Raw genomic sequence first — 15,582 nt, forward strand, 5'->3', positions numbered from 1 at the left:
CAGCTCTGATTACTGGAAGATTTTGAAACTCATTAGACCTTCCCTCTGGACACTGCTCAGCGACAGCTAAGCATACCCTGGTTCACACTGTCTCATGACATCAACATACAAATCAAAAACTAAGAAGTCAAAAAAGCTACAAGATTTTCAACGTTCACCTCGAGACATTAACGATCAAGGACAAGAGAAAGTTACTTGCATTAAATTGCCTTTGCCACAATTTTGCAATAAGCTCATTTGGATTTTCATCAAGATGTTATATTAAAACTGCTTTGCCCTCCCCCCTCATAAAAAGCCAAAGTCAGGATTTTTTTAGCAGATGAGGGTAATACAGAATGGTGGTTAAGGGCACTGATTTGAGTCAGACGGCCTTCGGGTCAAGTTCCAACTCTGTCATTTACGATCTGTCTGCCTGTGACCCTGGACAAGTCATTTAACCTCCCTGAGCCTCAGTTTCCTCGTGGATAAAATGAGGTCAGTAATGAGAATTTGCTCCACAGTTGCTTCTGAGGTTTAAGTGACATCGTGGATGAAACCTCGGCGGCGCCTCGCCGTCGTTCACACACACTGGGAGGCAGGCAGCTGGGAGCGTCTTCCGGGAAGGCTGAGAACTATGTCTGCCTGTGGCCCAGACCCACTGGGGCTCAGTCAACAGCAGGAGCTTGTGGACAGGCCCCCACGGCCTCGTGATCACTTCATCTCAGAGATGCAAGCAGAAGGAAAAGTCTTTTATCAACATCCCTCAGTTCAGCTAAGAGAACAGCCGGCCCCGAGGGCCACTGTCCTCCAAGCCCACAGCCACGGCTTCAGTTCAGACACGTGTCACTTCCCACCTTGACGATCACCACTGCCTCACCCCCGCCACGATCCCCGGGCAGGGTCACCCACCACCACACTGCTGGAGAAAGGACGCGGATTCCACAGCCACGGCCGTGACTTCGTCTGGGAGGTTCAAAGCTAGTCCTTCATAAAGTCAAAGCCGAAACAGCCACACAGACCTTCCTCTTCCAAATTATGATCTGGAGAGCTTGAGTGAACAAAGAAGGCAGCTCTCCCAGTGTGGGGAGAAGGCAAGGTTACTGAGAAGTACTGTACTGCGGACGAGGCCACTGAGCTGCTTGGCGCAGACACAAAACCTCAAGGCTCCTCTGACAGCTGCAGCGGTCGGCTCCGCCAACGCTGCCCCCGTGGCTACCCTCTGGCGAGGCCTGGAGGGGAGCACCTTCTCCTTCCAGCCCAGGGGCAATCAGATCTTCTCTTGCTCCTCTCCTGAACCAGCTCTGCCTCAGGCGTTCCCGAGCTCAGGGACCTGGTCCTCCCCACGCCCTCAACATCACCAGCAAACCCGTCCTCCGTGCATCACCAGGGTGACTGGCTCCAACGCAAATCTGACCAAATCACTCTGCTCAAAGTCCAGTCCCACGTGTGTTAACATCTGAGATTCCAAGGGCTGGCACCCACACCCTCTGCAATTTTCACGGCTGGTAACATGAACTTTATTTCTGCTGTTCCCACACTCCAAACCCTCCACCCTCTATACAGCCAGCCCCTAGTGCGGACGTACATCCCTTCCACCTCCATTTTCCACCAGTCTGCTCACCTGCAAGGCTCCCTGGGATGCCATTCATTCAGAGAACCATTTTCTGGCCACCGAAGTGTGGATTAGGAAGACCACACTCCACCTACATGCACATGATGGACCCACACCAGGGATACTTAAAATACACAAAACTGGGTAGTGACATTACTGCGACGCAATAAAACCAAAGCACTGTGTGTGTGTGTGTGTGTGTGTTTCTCCAACTATCCTGTAAGTCCAAGAAAAAAAGGAACTGTGTCTCATTTATCTCTGTATTCCTAGTGCCTGGTCAGGCGGGTTACTTATAAACGTTAGCTGATCAACTTAACCAAACAGTACAAGTCACAGGAATAACGACCACAGACACGTCCACGGCCCTGACTTTGTGCACCTGCCGCTCTGAGCGCTCTCCTCGCTAACTCACTCAAGAAAACCGCACAGAGATTCTGTCTCTAGGATGAGACGTCAAGGAAGCTCGGGAAAGCGGGGCTACCACGCTACCGAGAGAGTGAAGCCTAGCAATTTTTCAGGAAGAGTCCACCTGTACACCTCCCCTCCCTACTCACAAAGTTCTTTCACTTCCTGATCCTTATTGCTCGTCAAGATGGGTGTGGCCGAGACGCAGAGCCACCAGCTCTGGAAGCTGGACAAGCCCCTGACACCTTGGAAAGGGTACATTTCCCTGGGGATCTGCTGGCGTTGGAAGGGCCGCAGTCCCTCCACCAGCGCTGCCCGCATGTCATGTCTCACCATGAGACGGAGGCCACACTGGTGGGCGTGGACGTGCACAGGGTCCATGGCTAAGTGACACTGACGTCACCTCTGCCAGACCAAGCTCTAAAGCTCTGTGGTTGCCCCCAACGTGACCAAAGCCTCCACCGTCCCAAGGAGAACTCCGAGGAACGAGCTGCCCGCAGAGAGGACTAGCTGTCACGTGAAGGGACACTCAGAAAAAAACAACCTGTGGAAGGACCGTAATCAGCAAACGACTGAAAGAGACCACAACAGCGGGCGGGGTGACAGCACCTGAAGTGGGGCTGGACACAGGCATCTGAGCCAAGACAAAGCACGTAGGCAACAAGTTCTTTTTGGTGAGTAAGGATGTAGGTTTTTCAAACAGACTTGTTAAAGGGCCAAAACTTCCTGGAAAGCCAGCTAGCTGCCCTGACTTACTACAACGTATAAGACAGTTAACATTCATGAGCATCGGCCTAAAGATCTAAGTCCCCAAAGGAAAAAAAGGTTGAAAGGGACCCAAGTGTGATGAGAAGGACAGAGTCAGGCAGTGAAGATGTCTCGACAGCGAGAGGGCATCTCCGTCACACAGACCCCTCCGATGGGACACGTGAGGACACTCAACTTTGAGGCTGGGGTCATGAAGATGAAACAGATTCATTTGCAGGGACTCAAGCCAAAGTGTCACACGACAGTCTCTCAGAGGAGCACAAAGTATTGAAACATACCCTGATTTTCACATATTCAAAAGACTTTTAAATAAAGAACTGAAGGTCATGGATGAGAAGTGAGTGATGTTCAAGGCACAGGGTGTGTGTGGCCTGGCACGATTCGGAAAGCTCTAGGCTGCCATAATGAGACACGTGAGCCACTGGGGTCATGGGCTCAGTGCTGGTAGACAGGTGTCTGGCCGCTCGACTTAAGAGTACAGGATCCTCCTCCAAGTTTTCAAACAATGAAAATTAGAAAATTAAAAGATAAAGAGGCAAACTAAAGAAGAGACAAGATAAAGTACTCAAAGTTAAAAGGATCAATGAGGGCAACATAAAATGTGACACACCCTGAGGCAAAACTAACCCAACACAACAAAATGTTTAGGTAAAGTTCTAAGACTAAAATTTCATTTCACAGCTAAACTGTAACGTAATAAAATGCAGACGACAGAATAAACTAATGAGATGAGAGGCAAAGCAGACTCTGCGGGAAAGACAAGAAACCCAAACATCAAGGCCGGTGCTCCTCAGGCCGGGGCCCAGCAGTGGCCCGCGCACGTCCAGACGTTTGAGATCCCAACAAGGCCGCCCGAGGCCGAGAGCGTCTGGGCGGGGGGGTGCGGGACAGAAGCCAGACCCCCATCCTGCCCGCCTGCCCCCGGCCATCAGCCCTCGGGCGCTGAGCTGCCCGGCCTGGCACCCAAACCTTCACTCTAAGCAGGTGACTTGTCTCCCGCCAGCTCCTGAACGCCACCCACAAATCCTTCACCCTCTGCTTCTACTTGAGAAGAAGGAAGAGCTGAGAAGTGAAAGGGGAAGGGGGGGGTCTATTTTACTTCTGCCCAACAAACGCCAACGACAAGTTACCACTAAGACTTCTGAAGTCCTCTGACTTTAAGACAAATAATTTAATCCGGATTGCTGCCCTTAGAAGCACCAGGTTTTCCCAGGGCACGTTAACTATGCCAAACTGAGGAAGGGCGAAGAACGTCATCCAAGATACAGAAACCTAACTCCCTTCCAGTCACAATGTGTACTTCAAACTCAACGTGCCTCACCTTTACATCTCACAGGCAGACTGTCTGAAGATGAGGAGATGGGGGGGGGGGTCAAAGAGGTTCCACGCTCAGCCTAAGAAGCGGCAGCCCCAGGGCTGAGGCGGGACCCGAGTGGCTCCACAGCCTGCACCTGCGCCCTGGGCCCAGCCCCAAGGCGCTTCACCTCCTCGTGGACACCTCTTTATGAGCCTGGCGCCGGCCTGGCCTTTTGGGGGACCCTTCAGGCCTTGGAAACCTTTCCTGGGGAATGTCTTCTCTACTCGGGATTTTCCCCGGGCAGCCCTTCCAGTAACCTTCAAACTCTGTTCTGAGCTGACTGTTTTTTAAAGAAGAATGGTAATAAAATGAGAAAGGATAGTAGAATGCTCTCCTGAAGGAGCTCAACCCCATTTTCAACGCTGACTGTATTCCAGATGGGGGGAAAAAAAGACATCATGCAGTCAAGAATTATCATTGAAAATCTAAAGGTTACTGAGTTTTACGGGTGGAATTCACATCTCTCAGAAGCCTCGCTGGCTAGTACGTCATCCCACCACAGAAGCTCGGCGTCCGCTCTGGGCACCGGAACGCAACAGAAAGAACTGGACACGCCGGACGCCAGAAAACCATGGCAGGAAGCATGCCTCTCGGTGCCCTTTTACCAGAGCACACTCCTCCAAGTGCCGGACAGCAGGGCCCAGCATTCGGCTGCTCGTGTCAACTTCTAAGATGCTACTCCTATTCATGCCGGGCATTCCCACGACCCAGGAAGGGGGCGAGTGAGGGGAGCATTAGCACGCAGACCCCCCCACCCCTAGATCTGTAAGTACCTTCTCTGATCGGCCGGGGCGGGTAAGACAACCACGGGGACGTGCGGCCCGCCCCCGTTTTCACCGGGCGATGTTTGCAGGTAGAGAACTAGGCAGAGCAAAAGGGGACCTCGCCGCCCACCCCAACAGGAGAAGCAGAGCTCCCGGGAGGTCACACTGTTCCTACAGGAATCGGGCCACGTATAAAATCAGTATTCTAATCGAACTTCAGGGCTGTTGTCTTTCTAACATTAAAAGAGAGAGAGAGAGATACATGCCTTTTTCCTTAGTTCACACTCACTAGCTCTCTATTTAACTCACGTCTCAGAGCCCGGGCACCGACATCTGCGGGGAGGGCGCTGAAGGGAGGCTGGCCCCTGCCGTGACCTACGCTCTCCCGATGGCTCCAGGGCTTTGGGCAGAAGACAACTGGCAGAAAGAGCTTCATGTATCGTGGGACAGGTTTTGCGCATGTACAGAATTTCATACTCCTCAAAAGCATTTTCACATCTGTGGCCATTTTTCATGATAATTTTGGAAATCAGCCCCCGATTCCTTGTGCTCGTCATCTTCCAATTCTAACATCACAACCACATCTACTACGGCAGCACACACTCCATCCTAAAATTCCATTTAAGAAAGACTTCAAAGGAATGTGTCTCCAGAAAAGCCACCCTGTAACAGCCACCCTCATGGCTCCACTTCCATCTGATGGGCAAGAACCAGCTCGCCCCCACCCCCCACATCAAGCAGACGGACAGGAGGCCACCGTGACAATGTCCACGGTCGCTCACTGCACGGGCACCAGTTTCCACCGTGACGATGTCCACGGTCGCTCACTGCACGGGCACCAGCTTCCAGCAGGCCTGGTGTGGTGCATCCCTGCATCCAGCCCAGCATAGGCGGCAGCAGACCTTGCTTCCCTGGGTCAGTGTTGCTGGGCACTCTCTGCCCCGAGCGAGTGCACACTGAGCCGCGGGCCATCAGAGATGCCAGCGTCCACACTAGAAGCAGGGGACAGCTCTCCCTCCTTGCTCATTCCACTCACTGAGGACAAATCAGAGAGAGGAAAGCCCATAATGTATGTGGCCTGTCATTGCCAAGGAAAGGCTGTGAGGTGGTAACCTCGAAGGAAAGAAGGATTTGGGATTAAAAAGACCTCATGGCCTCTTTGTCAAAGAGAAGATGACCTTTGAGACCAGCAGGGAAGGGGGCACCTGGTCACACCCCTGGCCTGGAGCTTGGATTTAATGACCGGGACCGGACAGGGCAGGCCAGTGGACAGACACACGACTCATGGGCACTTTTTCTTCCTTATTCCTCTCCAACACCCAAAGGGCTCAAAAGTCCTTTTTGTGACCACACATTAAAGAAACTTCTACTCTCATCTGCAGGCATAGTATCCAAAATACTTAACTCAGTCTGTCCAGTTACCCAGTGTCTCAGGTCAAACCTAAGTCACAGCAGGCAAGTAAAAGAAAGAACAAAAAAGCAGAAAGAAGAGAAGCTGTGGGTTTATTTTATTACCCGATGGGGAGACATCTGACTATCTAGGTTTTCTGTACTTATTAACAAAATGAGTTGAATGGTTTGTTTCTGTGTCTGAGAAATTTTACATGTGTAAGAGCACACTGTGACGTGTGTATCAGGCTTGCTGGCTGAATAAAGGCGTTTCTCAGGTAAACGCTGCCACTCTCTTAGCTCATCACTGAGAAGACAACACCTGAAAAGCTCAGTTCCTCGGAGCAAAGTCGCAACATAAATATTAATGATGGTGCAATATGCAAAAAATACACTCTGTGTTTTTGGTACTTTATGTTTCTTAAAAATAAGAGCAGTGGGCTTGCTTCCCAGTCTAAAATATCTTCACTCTTAATGGAGAAGGAGCATTTTAGTTTTCCACTAACTGCAATGTTGGGGAGCGAGGAACAAGATGTGTTCCCCGAAACTGCCTGAGAGGCAAACCCCCACCCCACGGCTTCATTTCCCTGGAGCTTCAGCAGCGAAGTCACAGCCTGTGGCCAAGCTCCCTTCCTTACGTACATTCAAAGAATCTTTATGCAGCGAAACGGACCACCGAAGCCTTCAAAGGTCCTTCAAAGGAAGCACTTCCTCCAAATTTTCTAGTTTCACAGGCCAGAGCACACACGACTGAAAAGAAGAGCGCACATCCTCGTAGCTCAGCCCTGGGAACCCTCTGTGCGAGGCGGCGTCCTCTCCAGGCCACAAGGGCCTCAGCTTTTATTTGCAATAGTAACTGCCAATATCTGAAAGCTACAAGGACACCTGGGGAACGCACTGGGGAAACAGGTAGAAAAGTACATATTTAACGTAAAAGGGAAAGGGGAGGGTGGGGAGATGCAGTCCTAAAAGAAAAGAGGTGTGTGGCCCATTTTCTCATCATTAAGATTTTAAGTCTCTCTTTCTGAAATGCTAACACCTTTTTCTGTTTCACTCCCATTCTACATAACAGCTTCTGGGCAGATTCTTTTAGGTTCCCCTGCGTAGGTAAGACAGATCTAATTATATTTTGGTTGCCAAAAGGGCCTGTTCACAGGGAATGGCCACAAATTCAAGCCCCGGGGACTTCAAGGGAACGAAGTGGGAGGACAGGGAGTAAGACGACGACCACGAAGGCACCCAAGGAAACTAGGCCCCTACGTGAAACAAGGTCCTCCATCACTGAGCCACAGAACAGTTAGCCCTCTCCTGCGCGGACACCACGTGGACCTCCAGTGGGTCACTGCCGTCAGCGCCCGCTCAGAGCACAGCACGTCTGTTGGTGGACTCTCACCAGTGACGCCGCATACGGGCTAAACAGGAAAGATGTGAGCAGGTCTACAGTAAATTTCTCTCTTTGTTTCTGTTTATTCCCTCTGTTTCAGCCCTCTGTAGGAGAATTATTTTCTGTATAAACAAATTCATCAAGTTAACTTATTCAAGGATGGAAATAACCGGTATCACATAACATTCTGCAAAACAAAATTGCCACTGCTGTATTTCAGTGCTTAAAAGCAAACTGCTATGGCAATTCAACCCCAGTCCTAACATAACCCAAACCCCCTATTACCTTCATCACTGCATATTCAATTTACATAATTATTCTGCTATGCTATTCAGAATTTACATGGAGCCGTATGCAATCTACTTATCCTTGCTTCAGGGATGCTTTTTCCTTTGTAGACTTAGAGGAACAACGGGAGTACAACTGAAGACACTTCACTCATCTGACCAACAGAAACACCACAGTGCAACAAAATAATGGGCTGGTTTGTTGATGTAACAGCAACCTCTGTTCAGTTACCATATTCTTGGACAGCCATCCCCACCTGACCATCAGTGACAGGAAAACACCCCAGGAATGTTCTCACCACACTTCATCCTAAATCAGCAAGCCCACAAGGATCAAGTTGCCAGGGCCAGCAGAGGTGCCTCAAACGCTCTCTGTCACCCTCGGGGTGGACTCCCGCGTCTCTGGGATACGCTGCACCAGCCCCATTCTCCTCACGTACCTCCATGCGCTAAAGAAGTGTTCCACTCAGTTATTTTCACACCACTGGGGAAAAAACAATTGTCACCTGAGGGAGGCATCAACTGAGACTTAGTCAAAAGCAGAAAAGAGGAGAAAAGTACTAGACTTTCTCCTTGGGAAAAGACAACTCGTGCCTTCCTCCTGTCAAAGGCATGCAACTATAGCACAAAGCCATCAGACTCAGCAGTGCCCACCCCGCACGGAGACTCAAACTTCAGGCTGGGCTGCGGAGAGCGTGCAGACGGGCCTGCACTGAAGGCTCCTCTAGGGGACAAAGACAGAATCAGGACCTGCACCCAGGAGGCAGGCGGCCCCAGGCTGGCTGGATTTGATTTCCCACGTTCCTGATGGTTGTTTACAGTTACTAGGGAAATTTCAACAAGTTTCATTGTTAAAAATGGCAACTTAATGTCCACCCCAATGTATTCTACGGGATGGAAGGATATATGCTAAAGTACATTTTTAAAGATAGGGTCAGTCTGAGGTAGACCGAGAACTTAAAAGACTGTATTTGCACATTTATGACAAGTATCCAAGATGTAGCAAGTGTTTTTCCCTTCATCAATTTTTACTGTTAGGTGATAAATTTAAAAAATTAAGATAAAAACTGAAGACAGGTATATCTTGAGGCTACAGTTAGTCTCAGTGATGTGTTTTCTCAGCTCCAGGAATCTTCTTTAGAACATACACTCTTACATTTTAAGCATAAACTATATATGTATTCTTTTTATACTTCGCTTTGATTTCTTTCTCCTTAGGAGAAATAAAGCACACGCTCCTGCCCACCAAGAGCACAATACTTAGATTTAGGCAATTATGGATTTTTTAAAAACCCTCGTAAATCAGACAAATTCTAACCATGTCCTCCTGGCTCACATCTCTAAGACTTAACACAGTACCTACAAACAGTAAGCATTTAATAAAACATTTCTTAAGTAAATGAAAACAGAATTTATAATGGATTTTGAATTTAGAAGAGTGCTCATAAGGAGAAAAAAATAATGGTTTTCAATTAAGAGACTACATACTGAGGTACCAAAGAATGCTCCTAAGTAAATGCAAATATTCAGTTACCTTTAAGATTGAGTTATTGAATATACAGTGGTCCCTCAGTCTCCACAAGGAACTGGTTTCAGGACCCCGGTGGATACCAAAATCTGCGGGTGCTCAAGTCCCTTAGATAAAACAGCAGAGTACAGTGGGCCCCCATATCTACACGTGCAGGACCCGCAGATGTGGAGGACCAGCTGTAATTCAGAGATCTGGGCCCCATTAAGAAGTACTGATGACAACATTTTTCTTAAATGACTATGATTCAATGTTTCAAAACACTACAGAATAATGCACTGGGGTGTTTAGATATTTTTAGCAGGAAGCTGAAAACCCAAGTTCGTTCGTTCACTTTTCAGCACTTTCTGGTCACAGAAACCCCCCTCTCTGGGTGCCTTCTCGTGACCCACAGGAAAGCCCGTGAGGGAACGGCTCAGAGCTCAGGTGGAGCGCATCGGTCGCAGGGCCGAGCGCGCATGCGCGCCCGCGCACGTGTGTGCATCCGCCCGCGGGGGTAGGAGGTGGGGCGTGTCTCCTAAAGGGGTTTGCAAACAGGTTCAGATTAACCAAGCCTGCCCATACTTCCATCTGGAAACTATATTTTCTAACATGAGCCATATTCTGAAAAACAGATTCAGATGTTTGGAACCGGTTCAGAACAGTTGTAAGAAATGTTCGGTACAAATGAAAAAAATTAGTCTTCAATGTCTTCTCCTCTCAGCTTTTCTTACTGAATAAATATGCCTTCTGGGGGGTCAGAGAGTTGGTGGGGGAAATACGGAGGGGAAGCATGGCGTGGAGGAGGCTATTTCCTAGAACCTAAAATTTCTGCTATTCTTGAATGCGTATCTAACGGATAACTGCTATTTGATTTCTCCCATGTTGCCCACTAGGATTTCAACCCTGCCCCTGGAAGGCTTCCTCCGCCTGCCAAGTGAAGAGAATTAATTCTCCTGTTTCAGCTTCTAGGAAGCAGGACTGAAAGGCCTAGTGAAATACAGTGACCTGCCTTGTCTCCGCACTCCTTACCCAGTTTTGCATTGTCACTGAAAGTGAGGCCGGTGGTCGAAGCTCACAAATAATTATGCTGGTAGCTTGGTTCTGTTTGTTAAATGACAAATTTTCACAAAAATACAAGAAAGTGATTTTAAAATAAAAAAATTTTTTTCATCCAGTAACGTTTCTAAAAAGCTACCAACCCAATCACTAGTTCATAATCATTAAGTCCTACATTTTAGATCGCATAAAACCCTTAACTTTGTAGTTTGGGTGTGTGAAAAAGAAGCTCAACAAGGAGGACAAGAATTAAAGTGCCCCCACCCCTTGTCCCACACCAGGTCCCACACCAGGTCCCACCCCTTGCCCCACCCCAAGTCCCACCCGTGGTCCCACCCTGTCCCCAGAGGTGATAACCCTCGTCTCAGTTTCCACACCATGTTTGTGGCGGTGCGCCTGCCCGCAGCCTACCTTGACTTCTTGCTGGGTTTGGGTTTTGGCGTGGCAGTTTTTGCTTTCTTTTCCTTTGGCTCTTTGGGAATCTTAGGGGCTTTCGGGGTCTTGGGTTCCTTGGGCTCTTTTTTCTCCTTGGGTTCTTTCGGTTCCTTGGGATCTTTTTTTGCCTTCGGCCTTTTCTTTTTCTTTTTTTCTTCTTGGGACCCATCTAGTGAGTTCCTATTTAGTTCCTGGTTATCAACCCCACCAGGGAAGTCATCTTTACCAAAACTTTTACTGGGATCCTCTGCAACAATGTGGTTGTTTTTCTTTTTCTTCTTCTTTTGCTGTGGCTGCTGTTCTATCGACGGCAGGTAATCATCACTCTTCACTAGCTGGGCGTTCGGTCCACTAACCTGAGTCATATCCGGCACTGGTTTCTCTAGAAAGGGCTCCGATGGAGAATGCTAAGAGACACAAATAGGAATTGAAATTAGTTTATCATTCTTCGTAGTGAAGAAAGGAACTGAAAGTTAGTGGCTGATGCTTCTGAAACTTACTCTATAGTCAAGGTAGCAAACCTCACCAGCTACACGGTTGTGAAACCTATCATTTTCTCTCATCCAAAAAAAAAAAAAGACTCCTTTAACAAGAAAGCTTTTAAATCAACAGGGTTAAAAAGGGCAACTTAGTAATACAGTAAAAAAAAAAAAAATTCCGTTCAGGAGGAAGAAAATTTCTCATTCAGCTGGAGACACTTTCCATGTTCTTAGCACCTACGTAGAAAATGACGAAGGACAAAAACGGCAGCAAAAGCAAAGCCACAGAGATGGGATTCGAGCAGAATTTTCCCCACTCTGGAAAGGGAACTCTAATTAAAGGTATATAATTAAGTCACCTTTAAAAAGAACACGTGTACTGAGCACTGTAAGAATCAGAGCCCGTGGAAAGTCTGAAATCTGAGTGTAAACACATAAATCTTACACAGTACAGCTCATTCCTGATTTAAATGACATTGAAATGTCAAATTAAAAGCACATATACAAACTTAATGACTTTAGGTTGGTTAGATTTCTTGTACTGATAAAAAAGTGATTAAAGCTTTACGAGAGAGACCCCCAACAGTCAATTTGACATGCTTTGCAGGAGGATTTTGACATCCACTAGCACTATACCCAGACATGGTCTTAAATACAGTGCAGATACCAACACCTGGGCTGGGACGCTGAGGGGTCAGCGACTCAGCCCCACAGCTCCCGATCCAAACCAGGGCAGGGGTAGAGGACCATCTGTCCCCACTATAAACTATGACATCTAAGAGCCATTACACTGCAACATCATATCTGCAAATGTCACTCATTTTCTTCCTTTTCCCCATGCTTCTCCAGACACTTCCTAGTAACTACAACATGAACAGCAGCAGCAGTGACAGCTGCTCGTGTGTACTGAACAGTCTTACCATGTGCTGGGCACGTGTTACACACTTTACTCCCTGACACCACCCAGTCCCCACGCCGGAGCTCGGTGTGGACACTGACTCTCAGGTGAAGGATGAGCACAGGGATTTACAGGCGCAAGAGACAGAAGTGAGGCCCATCTCTCTCTCCAAAAGAGGAGCCGCAGGAGACCCTGGGTCCAGGTCTGCAGAGGACAAGAGAGGAGCCCAGGAGCCACTGCTCATTACCCGCCAAGTGCTACAAATTGCTTCTAATACAGCGAACATTCACAGAGCATCTATTTCACGCCACATACTGAGCAAGGTGCTTTCAGAAGCTCGTTCACCTGAACCTCACACAAAAATGTGACAATTTGCCCCCATTTTTCAGAAAAGAAGTAAAATGTAAGGATGCCACACCACAGGGGAGAGAACTGAGATCTGAATCTGGATTTCCTAAATCCAGCGCCCCTTTGACTGTCGGGCTCCTGAAATCACACACACAGGCATCCTCCTGGGACAGGTGCCCCAGGCATCACTTTATTTCCAAAGTGTTCAGGGATCCAAAAACATTAAAAATAATAATAATAATAATAATAATCACTGCCTGCAAAGAAGCTGGTGGTACTGTTCCCACTAAAACCCACTACGATCCCTGACGAACCTCCCTCCAGCTCTCCATCTGCGCCTGTGCGGGAGGAGCCCAGGACTGCAGGGTGAGAGACAATTCTAGCCCAGGCCCCGCCACTAGCTGTCTTATCTGGGGAAAATCATTCCAACCAGAAGCATCTGGTTTCGACATTTCCAAAGTCTCTTCCAAAACCCTACAGTACTAGGAAATCTTAAAATACGTATTAGTCCTTTCTTAAGTCACGGCTGAGAGAGGCCCTGAAGGAGAGCAAGGATGTGCAGGAGGAGAGAGACAAGGGCAGAGGAGGGGGGAAAAGCACACAGTTGCACGTCTACACTCGGGAAACACAACCCAGCCAGTACTGAGAAAAGCTCCCTTCCACTCTCTCCCCTCACCACCAGCAGCCCTAAAAACGCCAGCCGAGGGGCTCTCCGCGTTACCACTGCCTGAGCGTGAACAGGGTGTCACTAAACTGTTTCCCTCTATTGATGTGGCTGAAGTTGTTACATATTATCCCCTAATATAAGGAAAAAGGGAAAAGCCAAGTCTTTTTGTAAGAGACACAGAGATCAAACTTATTTAGGACAAGCTATTTCTCAGGAAACAGAAGACAAAGCATTTCCTGGAAAGGGAAGGAGCGAGGAAAGCCCACCCGTGAGCGGTGCTCCCGGCACAGAACGGCACCCTGATCCCGGCCACGTGCACCTTCCTGTAACCTGCGGGGCACGGACTCCAGGAACCGGGTGCCAGCCTCAGGTGAGAGACACCTGGTGCGCATCGGCGAGTCAGAAAAAGCACAGAACACGTATGACATAAAGACTGAAAATTCATCTACGCTTTAGCATACAAATCACTTCGGATGTTCCTTTCAGGAATAAATGAAGCCATAAATTAGTATCCCTTAAAAATTTAATCTTCCTTAAGAAGGGGAAAAAATGTAAAGATCAAATACAAAAAAAAGGTATCAATCCTGTTTGGTATGCAGCAGAACTGTGTTTTGGTCCTAGCCGAAAGAGGGTGGAGAAGGTGCTCAGAAATATAGTGTTTACCAGACCCACATCTCCTTAAATCTTTTAGAGAAAAGCTGTTTTTGTAAACATTTAACAAAGAACAGATGGCCTGCCTTAATCATGTGGGGGAAAAAACCTGGAGCTCACAGTAATGCCCTGACAAAGTCTCCCAGGCCCAGCCATGTCCCCCGCCCCCGCACGGTACAGTCTTCTCTAATGCTATTTAATTTTACAGCGGACATTTCCCCATCAATTCCCACTGCCTGACAGGTAATCAATGCCATTAACATCTGATATTGCCATACAGGGCATTCCTAAAACCCCTCATTTATTAGGGCAAACGCGGAGAATGTTAGATACCAAAGGCATTTTTAAATACACCCTACAGGACTTTCGGCTTGACACACTTTCTATTATAATTCCATATGCCTCTCGGAAAATTATGGGGGATATAAGGACTGTGCCGTCCACTTTTGGAACTAAAACAGAATGACTGACGTTTAAATAAATAAAAATGATTCAAGATGTGTGTTGTCCAAAAATTTATCATAAACTGAAGGTAATCGTTTTTATGCTTAACTCCAATGCTTGTACCATATAAATCAAACACACAAACAAGCTGTCATATATAAAACAGCAGAACAGACAGGATGTAAATTTTACCAAAGAAGAACTGGGGTGGGAGAAGTCAGGGCCGTCCCTCTGTTACCTTTAAGCAGAGGTGACCCAAAACCCTTAAGAACCTTCATCAGAAGAAGATGAAAAGTTGTGTAAGAAGAATCTTCTCATCTCTCGCACGTGTGTTTTCCCTCCAACATTAACCAGCATTTTCCAACTTAAAAGGCTGTCTTATTTCATCATGTTTTGCCTTGACTGTATTCTTGAAGCCGCAACCTGTTCGCGACGTCGAGCACCACAAGTGAATGACGTCGCAGGAACAGTTCTCTCACTGTTCTCAACATGTAAATCTCTGCAAACCAACAGCATCTGGTGATACAAGGCGTCTCTGGACAAACGTTCTATTTACTGAGTGACACAAAGATGTCTAAAATCAAAACTCCACTTTATAATAAAGAAAAGATGCTACCCACTGGGTAAGAGGAACGGGGCACTTCTGGGCGATACGCCCCTCCCCACAAATCAAGCTACGGGGAGGCAGGCACTTGTGCTCTCAGAGAAACTAAGATTCTAGGGGAGAAGTGGCAGGCCAATTAAGACCCACTAAAAACAAACACAAGCTTAAAACACACTAAACTATGATTTGGATCATCTATAAAAATACTAACGTTCAGCAGGCCTTTAAAACTGAAAAATACAGGGAGGCTCACAGCTCAGCGGCAGAGCACAGGCTTAGCGTGCACGAGGTCCTGGGTTCAATCCCAGTCCCTCCATTTAAAAACATACAATAAAGTAAAATTGAAAAATACAGTTCGTTTTGGGTTTTTTTTTTTTTTAAATGGCTCTGGAGACACATTTCTGTCACTGTCTTTCTTCACTTTTATTTTTCCAGCACCCCGCAGGTTCTCGGTCCCTCTGTACTCTTTTTATAAAGAATTCCAGTATGAGCACTAGAGCTCAATCTTCAGCAAAAAGAGTGTACCAGGGTTCAAAAGAGCGTTC

At 47.6% G+C, this 15,582-nt stretch overlaps 1 protein-coding gene and 1 long non-coding RNA gene across 2 annotated transcripts in view; one reads left to right on the forward strand and one right to left on the reverse strand.

Moving 5' to 3' along the window:
* CHD7 (chromodomain helicase DNA binding protein 7) overlaps positions 1-15,582 on the reverse strand; it is a 115,399-nt gene that overhangs the window by 68,428 nt on the left and 31,389 nt on the right. Inside the window, 1 exon segment of the mRNA XM_032470074.1 lies at positions 10,923-11,353. Within this exon segment, the coding sequence (XP_032325965.1) occupies positions 10,923-11,353 (431 nt within the window).
* Positions 7,755-15,309, forward strand: LOC116660492. Its single transcript, XR_004316040.1, has 3 exons — positions 7,755-8,282; positions 8,943-8,944; positions 15,298-15,309. It is a non-coding gene; the product is annotated as an uncharacterized LOC116660492 (long non-coding RNA).

This window comes from Camelus ferus, chromosome 29 (assembly GCF_009834535.1).
Source record: "Camelus ferus isolate YT-003-E chromosome 29, BCGSAC_Cfer_1.0, whole genome shotgun sequence".
In the NCBI taxonomy this organism is placed as follows: domain Eukaryota; kingdom Metazoa; phylum Chordata; class Mammalia; order Artiodactyla; family Camelidae; genus Camelus; species Camelus ferus.